Source organism: Xiphophorus maculatus, chromosome 14 (genome assembly GCF_002775205.1).
Source record: "Xiphophorus maculatus strain JP 163 A chromosome 14, X_maculatus-5.0-male, whole genome shotgun sequence".
Lineage (NCBI taxonomy): Eukaryota > Metazoa > Chordata > Actinopteri > Cyprinodontiformes > Poeciliidae > Xiphophorus > Xiphophorus maculatus.
Window position 1 is genome coordinate 6,332,365 of NC_036456.1, and position 19,291 is coordinate 6,351,655.

The window sequence follows — 19,291 nt, forward strand, 5'->3', positions numbered from 1 at the left end:
ATGTTTGTTAGCAAGAAAGACTTTTTCACAGTTTCACGGTGATATGTATCTCTGTTGGTGTATTCAGTGCAGTAGAATCAGATCTTGTGTGATACTGCCTGTAAATAATCAAGACAGAGCCATACACCACTAGCACAGCTGTTTGAGATACGGTTACTGTAAGCTGCAGATTGTTTCCACTTAAAAGAATACCAGGGACTAAGTATATATGCTTCACATTTTTATTGCATATCATTTTTTGGTATTTTAATTTGTTCACAACATTGTGCAAAAGCAAAGTACAATCACATGTACAACAAACACTTTGGCTAAACCTGTAGTGCATAGCTATAAATCAGTGAGAGCTGTGAGAATTTGAAAGACATTTTCTAGAAAAAAAAACGACAAAGAAATCAATTAAATTCACAGATATTCGTTAGTGGCACATTTTTGTTTGCAATGCCTAGAAAAATAAAAGGTCTGCTGGTTGTATAGGGAACGATTCTTCATTCAGAAGTGTAGTTTATGTTGACTGACATTCTATAAGCAAATGATGATGTTACAAAGCAGAAGGTTATTGAACAGAGTTTTGATGATGACGGGGGGAAAAACAGTACAAAATTCAACATATCTAGTTGTGAGTACTGTATTCTGTACGATCGTGCAGAAGACTTTGAAAAAAAAATTATGAGGATGCATAATAGTAAGAATGTTGCTTTGTCTAGCTGTATTGTATACCTCTGTGCCATACAGACGCAAATTCAAACTCACGTCTTGTTACAAGCTTTTGGAAATAAAAAACACATTTTCCTTCTATAAACCTCTACTTTGGATGTGGTATATGAAGAAAAAACAAATTACTTACCATTCTTGAGCGTAGTAGGTGAGGAGACAATTTAGTCTTGTGTTTTATTTTTTGCCGTTCAAGACTGATTGTTTTTTTCCTCCCTCAAATTGCTAGAAAACAATTAGATGTAAAAAAAAAAAAAAAGAAAGAAGAAAGAAATAGAGGTTCAGCAGGTGGAAAACTGTGACATCTAGTGGCATGTCTAGTGAAACTAAACACTGTAGTCCTGGTGGGGGAAAAATCATGATGGGAACAGCAATGTAGTGCAAACACGAGAAGGACGCTAAAGTGATGCCAGTACTCTCTTTCAATGTTTTGATATGATGAAGCACACAATATTTTGGTTTTGGACAAAGGTAGAATTATTTGTTGAGCTCTAAAGATTCACATCTATTTCAATGACGCCTTAAAAATACTATTATGCAAAGATAATAAAAGACGGTGTCCCAGGGAAAAGACATCAGCAAGCAAATTAATAGCAGGCAATGTATTTAAAAGCATGTAGAAACGTAGCTACTATTCAGAATGTACAAAGTTAGAGGACTTGAGCTAGACTTCTGAGAAGTCTTAAGCATCCATCTCATTTTGTCTGATATTCCAAGGTTCATATGGGTGTTGGGCCCGTTTCCAATTGTTTATATACTGTATGTATGTAGCATCACCATTATAACAGGTTTTTCTTCTGCCAATGTATCCAAGAGTACCTCTTCGGCGATCCGCTGAATCTTACTTGGTGATGTAGACTCTCAAGTCTTTGTAAAATCTGTTTTTTAACATTTGGACGGAAGAAAGATTTAAAGACCGGAGAGGGGATTCACTTCTATTTTTCCGTTGTTAATTTGATGTTAGAGTTTGAGTTTGTGGACGAGTCTCTGTCCTTGTCTTGCAGCACGACTTCCGCGTCTTTGTCCTTGTCCCGGCTGTTCTGGCTGTTCAATCGGCTCTTCCTGGTGTAGTCCATGCCCGTGGCCTCAAACAAGCGAGCCATGAACGCCAGGCCCTCCCGTCTGATGTAAGACTTTCCTGCGAAGAAGTAGAGCACCGGGTTGGCACAGCTGCTGATGAAGGCGACGGTGGAGGTAACGGCACGGAATTTCTTCCATATTTTCTCCAACCTTGTAAGACAAGACATAAACAGACGAGTGAGAGTTGGGAAAGAAGCATGAATTATTAAAAAACTGAGAGCCAGACGTCTATACGGCACTTGTTACTCTCCGCATTTTTGTCAAAAAATCAGAATATTTTTAATGGCTCAATACCCTGAACCATAGGACTGGAGTTTCAGTTCGTGAGAGCCGTTCTTTAAGCCAATCAGTTTCTGTCTCTGTCCTCAGTCCATTCATTGGTACCAAAAAGTGTTAATATAATCTTGGAGGACGACAGCTCAGTGCTCGTTTGAGTTGTTTTTTCCTTTTTATTCTAAGATGAGTGCATTTGCGGACGGGGGATCACTTACAATATTCTTTTTGGTGAACATTCTGGAAACAAAGCCGATGCAACCTGAGGAGTATTAAAAACGACACGATTATTAATCTGCTGATTGAACGTATTCAAAAATGAACTCCCATATCATGCTCAGAAGAAACGTGACGTACTTGTACCATGTTGATGATGTGGTAGGGTAACCAAAACAGGCAGAAGGTCACCACGATGGCCAGAATGAGCTTTTCGCTGCGGATCCGGCGGCGGAATTTAGTCTGCCGGATTCGTCTGAGGATGCAAATGTAACTGACCAAAATGATTCCGTAGGGTACCAGGAAGCCCAAAACATTCTCCAGCATGTACTGCAGAACTGCCTGGGGTACAGGGGGCAAAAGAAGGGAGGAATTAAATAAAGTTCATATGTGTCCACAGAGCTAAAAAGAAAGAAGGGATTGTCCAAACTTACATCTGGGTCTTTGTCGTGGAATGAATCACAAACCGTTCTATTCTCTTTATTACGCCTCGCATCTCGATAGATCAGCGCAGGAATTGAGGCAACCATGACGAACAGCCACATGACCGCCAGCACTCGTGTGATTGTCCTCTTGCCGGTGATCACGCTGATGCGCTGGGGCCACACTATCGACACCAACCTGTAAATGCTCATCAGCATGATCAGGTAGATGGAGGCGTACATGTTGGCCAAGCAGAGGTAGAACAGAACCTTGCACATCACAGTCCCCATTTTCCAGTTCATAAAAGCCAGGTAGGCGATGAAGAACGGGGTCAGAGCCATCAGGGAGCCGTCCGCAAGGGCTAGGTTGAGGATGAGAAGGGTCGTGACGGATTGCTTTCGGGCCCGCGCCAGGATGCTCCAGATGACGAAGAGGTTTCCGGGGAATCCCAACAGAAACACGATGGAGAGGATGAGAGTGCCCGTCACTGTGGAAGCTGGAGTACTTACAATACTCTCATCGACGGCACAGCTGCTGTTACTGTGGGGCATCTGCATTGCCTGGTAAAGAGGAAGCGTTGGAGAGTAATTTGTATTAAGGGTTGTTGCGTTTATACCTTTCCCATAAAAAAAGAACCACAAATTAGCAACCACAAGAGCGGGAAGGTTCTTTTGTTTCCTAGCGCCGTTCTAAAACAAACACCTTTTCCCGATTGCCTGACAGAAGAACAGGACCTCAATGTTTTTCCTGGTGTGGTCGTGAGATTCACAGGTATGAACTGCTTGCGCTGGCGCGTATTTAGAGCAGCACAAGTGTGACGGGTTTTAACCGGGACACCTAATTCCTGAACAACGAGACCAGACATGAGCAGAGCGCACCGCTCAGCAACAGCTGCTTTCGGGACTGGAGTCATGATTTACAGCAAGGTTTTTATTTGCATGCCTGATGGGGCAAAACCTTCTGAATCATTTAAACTCTGAAGCAACACTTCAACTCAACAGTTCACAGGAAGAAGAGAGAGAAAAAAAAGCAACACCGCGGAATATGACAATATCTCATCCTGCAAAAATGGAAAAAGAGCACCTCGGCGTAATTATGAGGTCTTCTAATAATGTTCTGTGGAACTGCTCAGGCTGATTTTCCTACTTTCATGCGGTTGAGGTGCAGAGGCCACTACACTGCATTCTGGTGAGAATAAAGTAGCTAAAGGATTAGCTTATTTACAAACCGCAACAGTAAAATCAGTAACAGTGTCTTGCAAGCGTATTCATACACTTTGAACTTTCCATATTTTCTGACATTAAAACCACAAACATGAATATGTTTCACTGGAATTGTTTGTGAGAGGCCAACACAAAGTGGTATACAGTTGCAAAGCGGAAAGAAAGTTATACATGATTCTGAAGATGTTATACAAATAAGAAACTGAAAACTGCGGTGTGAAAGTCAGTACTCTGTTGAACCACCTTTTGCTTCAATTCCAGCTTCAAGTCTTTTAGTTTTTATCTAGTTTGCACGACTAGTGACTGAAATTTTTGCTCATTCTTCTTCGCAAAACAGCTCCGGCTCAGTCAGATTAGATGAAGAGCGTATGTAAGCAGCAGTTTTCAGATCTTGCCACAGGTTCTCAATTAGGTTAAAGTCTGGACTTTGACTGGACCATTCTTACACATGAATGACGTTTTGTTTTAAACAGACTCAAAGCGATTTTCTTCCACGATTGCCCTGTAGTTGGCTCCATTCATCTTCCCATCAGCACCGACCATCTTGGTTTTTGCTCTTCCAGTGCATGACTAATAGTTTTCCCGTGAACAGATTCCTTCACCTGAGCTGTGGATCTCTGCACCTGGTCCCGAGTCAGAGGCCAGTCCTGACTCAGAGGCCGGACAGGACTCAGAGGCCGGTCCCGAGTCAGAGGCCGGACAGGACTCAGAGGCCGGTCCCGAGCCAGAGGCCGGACCGGACTCAGGGGCCGGTCCCGAGCCAGGGGCCGGACCGGACTCAGAGGCCGGTCCCGAGTCAGAGGCCGGACAGGACTCAGAGGCCGGTCCCAAGTCAGAGGCAGGTCCTGAGCCAGGAGCCGGTCCCGAGCCAGGGGCCAGTCCCGACTCCGAGGCCGGACAGGACTCAGAGGCCGGTCCCGACTCAGAGGCCGGTCCCGAGTCAGAGGCCGGTTCCGAGTCAGAGGCCGGTTCCGAGTCAGAGGCCGGTCCCGACTCAGAGGCCGGTTTCGAGTCAGAGGCCGGTCCCGACTCAGAGGCCGGTTCCGAGTCAGAGGCCGGTTCCGAGTCAGAGGCCGGCCCCGACTCAGAGGCCGGTTCCGAGTCAGAGGCCGGCCCCGACTCAGAGGCCGGTTCCGAGTCAGAGGCCGGTCCCGAGTCAGAGGCCGGCCCCGACTCAGAGGCCGGTTCCGAGTCAGAGGCCGGTCCCGAGTCAGAGGCCGGACCGGACTCAGGGGCCGGTCCCGAGCCAGGGGCCGGACCGGACTCAGAGGCCGGTCCCGAGTCAGAGGCCGGACAGGACTCAGAGGCCGGTCCCAAGTCAGAGGCAGGTCCTGAGCCAGGAGCCGGTCCCGAGCCAGGGGCCAGTCCCGACTCCGAGGCCGGACAGGACTCAGAGGCCGGTCCCGACTCAGAGGCCGGTCCCGAGTCAGAGGCCGGTTCCGAGTCAGAGGCCGGTTCCGAGTCAGAGGCCGGTTCCGAGTCAGAGGCCGGTCCCGACTCAGAGGCCGGTTTCGAGTCAGAGGCCGGTCCCGACTCAGAGGCCGGTTCCGAGTCAGAGGCCGGTTCCGAGTCAGAGGCCGGCCCCGACTCAGAGGCCGGTTCCGAGTCAGAGGCCGGCCCCGACTCAGAGGCCGGTTCCGAGTCAGAGGCCGGTCCCGAGTCAGAGGCCGGCCCCGACTCAGAGGCCGGTTCCGAGTCAGAGGCCGGTCCCGAGTCAGAGGCCGGCCCCGACTCAGAGGCCGGTTCCGAGTCAGAGGCCGGTCCCGAGTCAGAGGCAGGGCGAGGCTCAACATTTGGTCCATTGTTAAAAACGTCTTCACTCTCTTCTGAATCCTCTCCACAGCAGACAGCCTGTTCAATCCACTTCCACACCTTTCTAATATAAGTTTTCTTAAAATGAATTTTCCTTGGACGTGCCAGGGTTCTTCGGAAACTTTCGTTTAGTTTGTAAATGACTAGCGGGTTTTCACTTTTTATCATCTTAAACAATAATTCTTGAACTACGTCATCATTTCCGCTCAGAAGTTGAAATATGTCTTGGCCGAGTTTTGTCTCCATCTCCTCAAAAATTACAAAATCTATGTCCTTTACTGCTTCCCAAAGTTTTGGACCAAGCTTTTTGTGGACGGGGTCGGTGTCCTTCATTTTATAAGCACCATAGCTGGATCTGTAACTAGATATGTAAATCAGTCTCCAAAATATTCTTTCCACCATATTCCTCCTTTGAGCTTCAGTTCCCCGTTTAAATCCCATCTCATTTGCGTCCTTCAAAAACTGTTCCGGATCCATTTCTGCCTGAGTGTAAGCCTCACTCAGGCAATCTTCGTCACTATACAAATCCTCATTCGGAAAAAATGTCCTTCTGATCTTTATTTTCGTATTTGTAAACATTTTCCTTTTAGGAACAGGATTCTCCAAGTGGCGTTTGAATTTTCTCACGATAAATGCATGTCCTTCTGGGTAGTCGAGTAGGGCAATCAAATTAAGTCCTGAAGCAAAGTGGAACGCGTCCCTCGCAATGCTTTGAAAAATTCTTTCGCTGAGTTCCTCTGATACGTCTGAAAGAACGTCCACTTTTATTTCCCCTGTTTTCCTCAGCAGTAAGGCCAAAAGTTTTTTGTGTTGTTCAGAAAAGATTTCTCTGACGAGATGCATGGTGGGGCCGTCTGCCACTTTCCCTATTATTTTCCAAAGAAGTTCTCCAAGAAATTTCTTCTTCCTATAATCTGGGGTGGTTTGCCCAGGATGAACTCTGTTAGAACACGTCTTCCTGACTTTGCTCCAAAAGGAGACCTTGGGTCTCACATAAACGTCGCTTTCGTTGCTCATCTTTATTCCGTCAGCTAAAGTGTCCAAATGAATTTTGTGTTGACTGACACAAAACTGTGATGTCATGGACTATGACATCACAGAGGCATCCTTAGAAGGGCCTCCTGGCACTGACATCATTTGAAATCAGGCTGATGACATCATTGTCAGCAGCATGGCAACTGTTGCTGGGGTACTAATAGCTCACAGTGAGCATGCGCTATGAAAATAAATCATCTGTGGGCACTAAATACATTATTTCCACAAGTCTGAACTGGAAGTGACCTGCGCAGATTCGCCAGAACAGGTTGGGCCAGGGAACCATTGGTCCCTCCACTTTACCCCCCTACACATTTTTATTAGTGTGAATGAAAGCTGCAGGCATTCATTCACACTACTGAGTTCCACTTTCCTGGTTGCTCCGTAAATTTCGCCACGCTTCTTCTCCTGCATACTTTGTGCTATTTTCACCATTCAACTTTTATACTACTCAGCTTGCTCTCCTAATGCCGGCTGTAACTCTTGACTCCTCCCTTCCTCATTTCCTTAGTGTAAAGCCCAGCGCACACGACACGATCTTAGAGCTGTCGGCAGATTGTCGGCCCATTTTCAAAACCTGACAGACCACACATTAGCCGACAGAAATCCTAGGTATAACGGTTCGATCGGGTTCGTTCCTGCCGTGTGGTTTCCAACAATGGGCACAAAATAATGGCTACAAGTCCAGTGAACTAATTTTAAAACCAGGCATTAATTAATGCTTTACTACAATCTACCTGCAATGCATGTAACTAGTGTCAGCGTAAAGTCCTGACCGAATGAAAATCATTAGAACCTGTTTACGTCACGTTAACGAAGAACAGCTGAAAAGTTACCGGTTTATAAACTGCGGTAGCAATTTCGCTCATAAAAAATCGCATCATTTTCAGTGTAAAAAGGTCTTCAAACAATATTATCGTTTATCGCAATAATTTTTGAGACAATTAATCGTTCAGCAAACAAACGCCTAAATCCACAGAGCGGCTGGATTTGTAGCAGCCGTCAAGCGACTTCTGAAAGCACCTAAAGAAAAGGGGCTTGAACACTTTTTTTACACCACACTTTTCAGTTGTTTTTTTTTTTTTTTGTAAATAACATTTTGAATCTTGCATATTTTTCCCTCCACTTCACACCTGTACACCACTTTGCGTCGGCCTTTCACATAAAATTCCAATGAAATATATTCATGTTTGTGGTTGTGTATTGTGTAGACGGCGTGAATACTTTTGGAAGCTGTATGCCTCAGCAAGTTTCCATTTTCCCCATGTGACTGAAATCAGATGTTCAAGCATGTAAAGCAGATGGAAACTGCAGGAGCAGTGAAAGCTGCCATAAGAGCTGATAAAACGTTTGGCTTAAAAATGAATAGTTATTTAATGAGAGCGCTTTAGATCGGTTAGGCTCTGCTTCATATAAAACAGGAATAACCTGTTAGTGCAGCCTAAGAGCCTAAGAGCCAAAAAGCTTCTTTCCAACTTAATTAGTTAGATTATCTTTATATTTATTGTTCTCAAGGAACCAGACTCACTGGCAGCATTAATATTAGTCATAATATTATGACTTTATTCTCGTAATACAACCACTTTATTCTTATTCTCATTCATTTAGGGACGTCATGCATATATATGCATGGAGTCTTTTTGACAAAGTGCAGGAAAAACATAATATGTAGAACAGAACAGAAGAATAATCCTTCATCGGTCCGTCAGCGGGAAAGTTCAGGTGTTCCGGCAGCAAAGTGATGGAATCATGCAGGTTTGTACAAAAAGTGAATAAAAACAAAAAATATAAGAATTAAAAAGCAAAAAAAAAAAACTACAAATTTGCAGCATACGGTAGAAAACTACCATACTCAGGAAAAAAAAAACCGTGCAGCTGATTAGGAAAATGGAACGTGTTATATTTGTAAAATTCAACTGGAGAACAAGTACATTTAAAGGCGGGGAAAAAAACAAACAAACTTTGATTCAATCTCAGCACTCGATCTGGTGCCACATCTGGACTTGACAATATTTTGCCAACTCTGCCTGGCAGAAGTTCTTCAAATCAATCAGATCTCACAGCGCTCTGCAGGTGAGCGTGCAGATTTTATTATTTTTTAATCAAACATAGTTGTGGCCAATACTATAGTAATTCCAGAACACTTTTTTTTGTCCTTTTTTTTTTAACAACTCATCCAGTGATCCTTTTAGTGACGTGGATGTCCAGCTGCTAGGTCTCACTTTTTTTTTTTTTTCTAAGCTAAATCTTCTAAAACTCAAACTTAAGGTTTTAGGCCAACACTGGTAAAATTAAAATCATTAACAACTCAAAACGATCTGAAGAAAAGTAACTCAAACGCATGATTTTTTTTTTCTTTAGGATAAAGTCATTCCCTCTCCCTGCAAAAGTTCCTGCAGCTTTTGCTTTCTGTATCGTTCCCATCACTCACAAAACTCTACCGGAACGTTCTTTTTCTGCCAGTTCCAACCAAGATCTCGTTCAACCGGCTTCGTCGATTTTCTGATTAATCACCATTATTATTATTATTATTATTATTATTATTATTATTATTATTATTATTATTATTATTATTATTATTATCCCAGATGATCATGGGAGCAAATCACTGTATTGTTGGTTCTAAAGGCAGTGTACTCAAGAGACGCAAATGCACCCGAGAGAGATTTATTGCAATGAATTTTCCAACAGGTCCCTGCAGGATGAATTTGGATTCCTCGTTGTTAAAGTAAAGTCTCAAGTGACGAGTGACAACAGAAAGTCTGTGGCTCAGTTATCCGTCCCGCTTCTATTCCTGTCCGCACTACAGCACACTTGCTATAGGGCTCGTCGCTTCCCCGCCATCAGTTGCACAAGCAAATCGTTGCGACCCGAGTGACTCAGGAGGTGTGTTTGTGTGCGCCGTGACACAGAGACGCGCCTTCAGAGTGGCGGCTGCTGCACCTATGGAGGAAAATCTACACCGACCCGACAAACTGCACCTCTCGTGGAAAACACAGCGACGCGGATGTAGCTGGACAGGATTTGTTTGGATTTCTTTCTTTTTTTTTTTTTTTTTTTTTTTAAAAAGTTCTTCATAAAGCATCAAATACCAAATTGTTGCGCAATCAAAAAAAAAAAAACTAACTTGGACGTTTCTTTAGATAAATCACAGCATTCATAGTTCACGCCTCAGGTTCTTATCACGCGTGGAAAAACAGACGCGTACTCACCGAGTGAGAGGACCCCATGAGCACAGGTGAAGGCGCGACTGGTTCCCTTTCAGGTGGGAACACTTTTCCTCCTCTCCTTTTTACCTTTCCTCTTGCCCACGCTTTCCAACCCACCCACGTCCTCCCCGTGCTTTTCTCCCCGTGTCTCACGCCAGAGGTTTGCCCGTCTTGCTCCGACACGTCTTTACCAGAGGATGGGTGTGTCCGTAGTAACCCGGCCTGCTCCTGTCTGCAGTCTGCTAATGTTCATTCTTCTATGACAACATATTTTCCCAGTTGCCTGTTTGAAGCCGTGATTTAACAGTTAACTGAAATCCCTCCTGCCAATTGTTTACAGCTCTCTGTTCCTTAAATAGGGTTCGAGTCAAGTCTATATGTAACATATTTTAGCGACAAGGTAGTTCAAACTGTTACATCTGAATATTTATCTTACTATTTATTTTGCTGTTTAATTTATTTGACTGGTCTGGTTTGTAGCAAATATCAGCTGGGTGTTTTCCAGCGCTATCAAAGACCCGATTTAGATTTTTTTCCTCTTACTTTTCCCCCTTAAAATAATTTAGACCAGGATAAGAAAACAGCTGAACTATGTCCTAAGTAATAATAAAATAAAAAACAAGTGAAACAAAACAATAATGTCAGGAACAAACCAAAGTTAACCAACCTACACCAAACAATAACTAGGTTAGCCCAGCACTTTAACTAAGAGAAATAAAACAAACCAAATGAGATTTACAGCCTCATAAGTAAAACCGGTCCCTCGTGCACGACTCCTTCTAAAGAAACCTTTAAATATCAAAAGAAACGATAAAGATGATTTTTTTAAAACGTTCCCAAGGAGACAATTTAAAAAGAGCATCTGGCTTCCTCGGCCAGGATCAGTGTTAAGTCATCATGAAACCTGATGCTCTCACCATTCCATCGGTTCCTACATCTTAGGTTTAGTTGTGGCAGCATCAGGGTGACCATATTTTGATTTCCAAAAAAAGAGGATCCTTGCTCAACTCTTCTGTCATACTCTGTCTACTTAAACTGGGGTATGTAAGTTTAATCATAAAAAGTAAATCAATAAAATGCTCATTTTACATATTTGTTCGGTATGAGACAGATGATCTGTGAACAGATCAAGCTCCTTCACCTCCTCAGTGTTATTATTGCCGTCTGCAGAAGCAATCAGAGCCAGGAGGCGGGTCTCGGTGCTGTCAATCAACTTTGTGTACAGGCTACTAGCGTTGCTAATGGCAGAGAAACAACTCAGAAAAACTTCTTATCTGCCGTCATGGGTGGCTACGCTAACTAACCATAGCATTCATGTCGGAGAGAAGCTGCAGCGTAAAAGAAAGCAAGTGAGAGGGTGTGAGCAGCACCTACACAAGCATGACTGAGAGGGCTAAGACCCTCCTCCTGGCTCTTATTGGTTGTTTCTGACGGAACTGTGTATTTCTCTAGTTAGCACTGGGAAAAGGCAGAGGAGCTCAGTTTTTTTTCACACATTATCTTTCTCATACCACCCTGCTACCATGACACAGTGATAATTTTAATAAACATTTTTTTATGAAACCTACATACCCCAGCTTTAATTTTGTCAGGCTTTCAATCAATAACAAAACAGACAAATTACTTTAAAAGTCTCTGGAAATTCTAATAGTCACTGGACAGATGTAATAATAACAGCAATAATTTCTAGGAATGCACAATACGCAAGTATTGATATTAGTATCGGCTGATTTTAGTCATTTTTAATATTGTATCGATGTGTAAAACTGGGCTGATGTGAACAACTAATGTTGGCTTCTATCTTGTCTTACTCTGTCACTTTCCCCTCAGACAGATAAATGTTATTAGGTGAATCGTTTCTGATAGCAACCAACACTAAAATGCATTACCAATAATCATGATTACATAACACCTTCAAAAATTGTTGAGAAAAGATGTTTATTTCCCCAAGACCCAATTTTACATATCAAACACCCTGAGAAACTTGACTTTGTCCATTTCTGTTCAAAACTACAAAAGTAGAAAATCCGGCGGCAGAAAATCTGTTCTGTGCATTTCTCTGTGTGAGCTGGTTCCACCACAGACCGATGCAAAGTAAAAATGACTTCACAAGTACAAGGGGAGTTGCTGATTCTTCTCTTGTGAGAAATTGATGCGGATGGATTTTGCAAGAAAAACAACATGAACGAATCGAGGAAATGTTGGGGAATTCAAAACACATCAAACCAAGTGAAAGGACTTCCTCGTTCTTTCCTTCCACCACAGAGTTTAATTACTCCTCCCCTTTCACCTGTAGCTTTGGAGACTTTCCAAGTTCTTGACAGAAATTCAGTTGCACGGAATTATTTTTGCCACGCCTGCAAACCGCTGCTCACAAACATTGTCAGAATTGTTACTGCGGTGGTTCTATTTCTGTACTATCTTCATGTTCTTGTACTATTTCAATTTGGCCAGCTGTGCAAATACCCCAGTATCATACCACTCATAGTTCATACCAATACCAGGATGAAGAGGCTCGGTGAACGTGGTCCGGACTTCGAAGATTTGCAGCATTTGGTCGGAAGCTTGGTAAAAACTCAGAATTCCTGCCTGGTAATCCAGGAACACGCCGATCTTTTTGGAGCAAGAGCCCGGTACTTTCACATCGACGTCATTGTGTCGAAACTTCAGGGTGTCTCCTGAGCATTCTAGAGCCCAAGACTTGTCGTTTCTCCCAAACTCTGACTCGTCCGACGTTCGGTTGGCGTCTTTGTAAGCTACCGCCGCAGAGAGGGTGCGAGCGTGCCACTCCACCTCCCAGTAACACCGCTCTGTTAAAGCCTCTTTGCAGAGAACCTGTGGGAACTGTGTGAATCTGTTTGGATTAGTAGGATAGGGGATGGGTGAAGGCCTGATTTTACGTTTGTTGTCCATCAGGTTGAGGTTAATGTAGTTTGACGTGTCATCCAGTGTAAGGGGACGCCAATCTGCCAAGCAAAGCAGAAACAGAGTCACCACAGTAATAATTCTGACAATATTTGTGACCATTAAAGAAAGACATCTGTAGTTTGATTTCTTACAGCGCAAAAACTCCTCTCTGCTGTTGGGTGCAGGCGGAAGGGAGAAGTCAACGTAAGAGACTGTGAGAAGACACAACAGTACTTTTTAAGCGACGCTGGAAGAAAGCAAATCTTATACACACAGAAACTCTACTCACCCGTAGTTGAGATCTTGGGCCATGTCTCCTTCAGCAAAATGTCTGCTTTAGCTTTCAGCTCAGTCACACAGGCAGTCACATCTGTGAAAGAACGTGGCAGACCGGCACCCAGCGCAAAGTCTTGAAATGCAATGGAAATGGAGTTAAGCTGAAAAATATATAGAGAAAGCAATTAACGCTATAGAAACCAGCCTCTTGTTCTACCTTTTGTCTCGTACAGAGAGTCTGGATCCTCGGCGACTGAGAAACGATTCCTAGCTGGAGGCATGGATTCTGTTGTCCATGCCTGTTTCTGTCTTAAATTTGACCCAATTGCTAACGTTTGGCCGTGATGTATGTAATGCGCCAGTTCGACGCGATGAAGCTTACCGTCAACAACCATCCTCCACTGTGAATTGAAATGTACCGAGTCGAATAAGATGGCTGTTAATGTTAATTCAATATTTGGAAAGTTGGCCAACATGGACGTAAGGGGTTCACTTACGTCCATGTTGGCCATTGCCAAACTACAGGCAGACTACAATTCTAAAACAGCGCAGAAAATGTCTCCTTCTGTTCTCTAGAAATCCAGCACAATGGGAGAAAGCCCAGACAGAGCAGGGAGAGGAAATTAGAATCGAACAGAACTGTGTAGGACAGAAATGGCCAGGCTATACGTTAAAACAGTTGCTCTTTCATGTCCGTAGGGAGTCAATAATATTATTTGAAAAAGTCAACACTCATTATGAGTGTTCATTGTAATCACAGATGTATCGTTTTTATTTACTGGCACATCTTAAAAAAAGAAATAGCATCTAAAAGACGACATGTACCCTTTCTGATTACCAATGAAAACAAATCTTTGTTGCCATGACAGTAACCAGACCCCAATTACTGACCAGTTTGTTCACTTTTCCACTTATATGTTTTATGTGTCTCTTGGTTGATACAAGTCTTTAAAGCTGGAAGGCATCCTTGCCATCATCCTAATCTTTACCTTTCACCATATATTCTCAAACAGACTTAAGTCCAGGTTCTGGCTCAGCTGCTCCAAAACAAGTAGCTACTTGTCTTTCAGGTGCCTTTGTTGTGGAGAAAATCCTTCTTTTCTGATTTGTAAAACTTTAATTTGTACAAAATGATTAGGTGGCATTAGAAAATGGAAAAATGCTGAAGTGTCATTGGAAAGTAACACACACACACACACAAAAAAAAACAAAAAACGGAAACTTAAAGGAAGCCTAAATTCTTGCAAATGTTTTGATATGCTAAACAGGCCAATGGCGCTCTGCTGGGAGTTCGTTGGTAAGCCGGCTTTATTCAAGTCAGAAGGAAAAAGAACTTCAGCAAGTGCACACAAGTCCGAACGCCGTCTATACCTGTCTAAGGGGGACAACGTCATCCCTGCTTGAAAGCCGCAGCAGTTGAGCGTCCCTCCCTCTCAGCTCGCCCAGCTCCTTCTCCAGCTGCTGCTTCAGCGCCCCGGCCTGAGCGAGGGCGCTCTTCTCCTGGGCTTCGATCAGCTGCTCCAGCTTACTGCGTCTGTTCTGCACGGACGAGATCAGCTCGGAGAACGCCTTGGCACAGTCTGCCTTTGAGGTCTGGGCACTGCTCTGTCGGAACAAACGCGGCGATTATTCAAGTTACATTCATAAAAGCTAAACTTCCCTCCTGGGGGATTCAATCAAACCTGCGGTTATTCTTTGCTCAAACTAAAATGACACTTAAAAGATAAAAAACAGGCTTTGATGGTTTGCTTATCTTTTGCCAGCAAATATTGCATGGCCCCAATGTTATGTTTTGGGTTTGCTTTAATAAATGAGTTATAGTTGCAATTCTTTAAAACTCAAATTGGATAGCAGGTTGGACCGACTCTTAGTGATTACAGTAGAGTCTACAAATTGTTGCGCTTCAGAAGAATTTTGAAGGTTTTTCAGCTCTCAACGTCTGGCTCCAACAATGTAGGATGTCTCTCTGCTGCCATCAAGTGGCGGCAGAGAGACATTGTTACCCGTAAGACTCGGTCTGGCACCGTATCAGACAAACTAAATACTCAATTCCAGCTGAAAGTTTTCAGCAATACATCGCTGAGTCACGTCCGGGGGAGACGTGCTGTTCCTGCTTAGATCTTTGATCTTTACATTTCACAATAAAGATCAGTCTTTTGTTACAGTTCTCTAACAGTACATTCAGTTTTACTGATTACACCTCTTGAAACAAACAGACAAAAAAGGTCTATTTTAATTGTTTTGTGTTTTATGAGGCTATACCTTAACATTCTTCTCTGCTTGTATGATCGTCTCCAGCTCTTCTTCTCTTTGCTGGACTTTCTCTTGAACTTGCTTTCGAACTTTCTCCAGCCGTTCCTGGAAGAAACCAGAAGGCTCCCATTGAATATCTTTTGAATTGGACTGGGACACTTTATTCACATCTTTTTTTTTTTACCTTTGTTGTCTCCTTTAACTCCAAAACTGACACAAACTGGTGACCTTTATGTTTGTCCACCATGCACTCAGTGCAGATGAGCTGCTCGTCCGTCTGGCAGCAGAGGTCCATCAACTTCCGATGCTCGGTGCACACCTTGTCCCCTACTGGCATCGTAGCTGAGATCAGTTCATGCTTCTGCAACACGGGGACAGTGTAGTGAGGCTCAGCATGTTCGTCACAGTAAGACGCCAAGCACGTCAAGCAAGACTTGGTGGCTTTGTTTTGTCCGAGACTGCAAAAGTCGCAGGCGACGTCTGGCGGGGCGGCCAGGGTCAGAGACGGCGGCGGTGGTTGGGGATAACTCATCTTCAGCTTCTCCACAACCTGAAGAAGCAGGAAGGCAAGTCAGTTTGGACGAGTGATAAAATTTGATTCTTAAGATACCCCTAAGAGACCTTCATAAGATCTGTTCAGCACAGCTGGAGTCCAAACGTTTTGATAATTAAAGTTAAAAGTATGTCATAGATCCGAAACTAGAAAAACTGTGTTTTCCACATTTTCCTGATTAAAAGAGAGAAATCCACTTTGGATCAGATTGAGAACATTAGAAAAATAATATTTTCAGCAACAAAAACACAATTTGGGTAACTGTTTCTTTGGGGGGAAAAACTCACTATTTACACCAATTTAATAAATAACTTAAAATCATATTGTAGCACACCAAAGTCTATCTTAGAATAAAAGTCACTGGAAAGATGTGCTTATATTTGCTATGAAAGTGAAAAGAATTCAAAAAGCTTGGTTGCTAGAAGATGAATACTTTGTGTTGTACTTAACATTTTCCTTAGACAATTTAAACATTTCTGTTATAAATTTCTGTCATAGTCTATATAGCTCACCGGTGATGTCATGCCAAATTAGTATTTTTCATGAATTGTAGTCAGGAATCAAAATCAGCCCAGAGGCTGCAAATGGCCCTCGGAGAAGACTTGGGATATTTCAGATTTAGACAGCATAGTTACCGACCTTAGAGCAGAGGCCCCCCCTCACCTCAGCCAGCATGTTGTTTCTCTTCAGGACAGGCCTGGGATGAAAGGTCTCCCTGCACTGGGGGCAGCTGTATTCCTCCCTCTCACCCTGCCCGTCCCAGCAGCTCTCGATGCAGCCTCGGCAGTAACTGTGTCCGCAGTGGACGGTGACGGGTTCCTTCAGCAGATCCAGACAGACGGAGCAGCAGAACTGCTCACGGTCCAGATTGACTCCGTGCTGGCTGTCCTGCAGATCTTCCTCCTTACCGGCCATTTAGCTAAAAAGATGGCAACACGAGAGGAACGGACCAGAGAGGTTTTCAAAGTTTTCAATTGCTGGAGAAATAAATGAACACGTGGCGATGAGTAGAGAGGTTTCAATGTCCAAACTGCAATTACCATTTACTGCTTGTACTGATAAAGTGTGCTGGGCTGATGAGGGCATTGCGAGAGTAATCAGTCTAAGTAATGTTGATCATAAATGACTTCAGGGGAGATACATAGAACAAATACAGCATTGTAGTGGGCCTTCATAAAGCTGAGAGAATAAAACGGATTCTGATAAGGTATGCTTCTGCATGACCAAACAGATTCTGAAATGCTTTTTTATTTATTTTTTTAATCTATGAGCTATTCGCTGATTCACAGTTCTGAAATTTAAATGCTGACAAATTGCTTGAAGGCATTCCAAACTACACCCATGTTTTGGTCTGTATGTGCTCAAGGGAAATGTGAATTTTTTTTTTCAGCATAAGTTTTTCAACGAAATTCAAACGGCATAGAAGAAAATGTCTAGGACATCGCTAGAAAACCTGGAGTTCTTAAATGATGGGAGTGAAGCAAAGTTCCTGATAGCCATTCTTTTACCAGTAGTTTATTTCCCAGGAAATGTGTGTCTCGTTTGGGCATCTTTATGCAAAACAACAACTGTATTATGTCTATGGTAGATTTTACAGTCTGCTAACTTTACCCAGAGCTTCACCTACAAAAAAAACACCAAAAAATCCCTTTAAGGCTAATGATGGGAAAGTGAATTCCCATTATTACAGTACATCACTTTGTTTTCCTATATAAAACAGAAACAGAATTTTAATGTGTTTTGTGATTGAACAGGGCTTTATGAACTATATAATGTTTTAAACTGCAAAAAAAATAAAATAAAAAGGACAGCAGAATCTAGGCAATGTACATTTATTTCAAATAACTGATTGTGTTGAGTCCTGTTTAGCAGAGACATACCTGTGTAAACCAAACTATACTCACTATAATTGCTACATTTTAGACTTACAGCAGAAGTGGACTGAACATTTCCAAAAGTGTACTTCTGAGTAATACACCAATATCACTCAGACAGATAATAAAGTATATTTTAACATTTGTCCCAGCTTAATAACTGATCACACACCAATCTTTATCCACTCTTGGTACTAAAACTATGATGTTTACACCAACTTCTGCATCATTCTCTAGTTCTGTTATGCAGTGGCTTTTGTTCTAGCAGCACAATCAGGAACTGCAGCTGGTATTTTTGGATGATATTTCGCGTTGAATTGCTCTTCGTTTACCATCCTGTGAGCTTGTCAGCTGCTCTTTGTCGTATTTGGCCAGTAGAGTTCAGTTTCACTATCCAGAGAAATTTCAAAATTCCCTTACACACGGACCACACGTCTACACTAACAGCAGTATGCACAATAATAGTTTCTTCTAGTACTTTTCTTTCTTTTCCAGTCGTGCATGTTTTAAAACGAAACTGTAGGCCCCTTACGTCACTCAAGCTTCTTACACAAATTGTCTATGTAACAACGACACAAACAAGAACAAGCAGTGAAGCCGTATCTTACTGTACCTTTCCGATTTTTGAAGACTATGCTTTGAACGTCAGCAGCCACTTTTGTCAGTGAATGAACTGCAGTCTCCTCCGCAGGACCGCAGAAACAAAATTAGTGTTGCCAAAATGGCCGGGCTTCTGCGGGTGGCGATTCATAGTACATTAAAACTGTGTTGGAACACGTATTCAGAAGCACGTGTTCAAACGTGCTCTTGGACACGTAGCCTCTGAAAAAAAGTGTCCAGATACTATTTTTTGAAATAGTCATTGTGTGACAGAAGAGTACTAAACTTTTAATAAGCTTTGTTATTGCACTTTTTTATTTTTGGGAAATGTCCAGAAAATGTCGAACGTGACACGTGAATTATTGTATCATCAATGATATTGTCTATTATGCGTCGTCAACCTTTGATCCAAAGCTACTGACCCTAAACACTACCCTCCATCCCGGGAGGATTAAGAAATATGAATGTGTCATTTCCATGATAATACTTTTAAAATATGTGGAGACTGTTTTCGAAAAGGTTGCGTGACACTGGTCTAATCAGTGTAAAGAAATCTATAGAAAAAAAATGTTTCTCGGACTTCAACTTGAAACAAACAATGGAAAGCTACAGGTGATTAGAGTTAGCTGTTGTACAACTGATGAGAGTGATATGAGTTACATAACATCACTCAAAATCCCTTTTGACTTGACTCATTATTGTAGGAAGGCAACAATATGCAGCTGTCGTGATATTTATTTCCACCAATTACGTTGAAGTTTTAGAAAGCCTGCTCACGTTCAATTTAAGTAAAAGAAATATTAATCTCTCCTTTTCAGAAAAGTAACACCACACTTCTGAAGAAGT

The 19,291-nt window shown here is 42.7% G+C and overlaps 2 protein-coding genes across 3 annotated transcripts; both read right to left on the bottom strand.

Moving 5' to 3' along the window:
* Window positions 1–207: 207 nt before the first annotated feature.
* LOC102221598 (leukotriene B4 receptor 1-like) lies at window positions 208–10,133 on the bottom strand. The gene is made up of 5 exons (XM_005809183.3): window positions 9,986–10,133; window positions 2,715–3,263; window positions 2,422–2,622; window positions 2,283–2,326; window positions 208–1,941 (listed from the first exon to the last, which is right to left on the bottom strand). Exons 1-5 carry the CDS (start codon window positions 10,001–10,003, stop codon window positions 1,647–1,649), a joined length of 1,107 nt encoding a protein of 368 aa, XP_005809240.2. The 5' UTR covers window positions 10,004–10,133; the 3' UTR covers window positions 208–1,646.
* A 1,782-nt stretch (window positions 10,134–11,915) lies between these two features.
* On the bottom strand, window positions 11,916–17,067 carry LOC102221863 (E3 ubiquitin/ISG15 ligase TRIM25-like). Of its 2 annotated transcripts, none has more exons than XM_023346393.1 (7): window positions 16,611–17,067; window positions 15,603–15,968; window positions 15,428–15,523; window positions 14,537–14,770; window positions 13,179–13,326; window positions 13,042–13,101; window positions 11,916–12,948 (listed from the first exon to the last, which is right to left on the bottom strand). In XM_023346393.1, the coding sequence occupies exons 1-7, from the start codon at window positions 16,884–16,886 to the stop codon at window positions 12,419–12,421; spliced, it is 1,710 nt and encodes a 569-aa protein (XP_023202161.1). In that variant the 5' UTR covers window positions 16,887–17,067; the 3' UTR covers window positions 11,916–12,418. The 2 variants fall into 2 exon arrangements, with proteins under 2 accessions (XP_023202161.1, XP_005809241.3); XM_005809184.3 differs by having other exon boundaries at window positions 16,635–17,064.
* Between the last annotated feature and the right edge of the window lie 2,224 nt (window positions 17,068–19,291).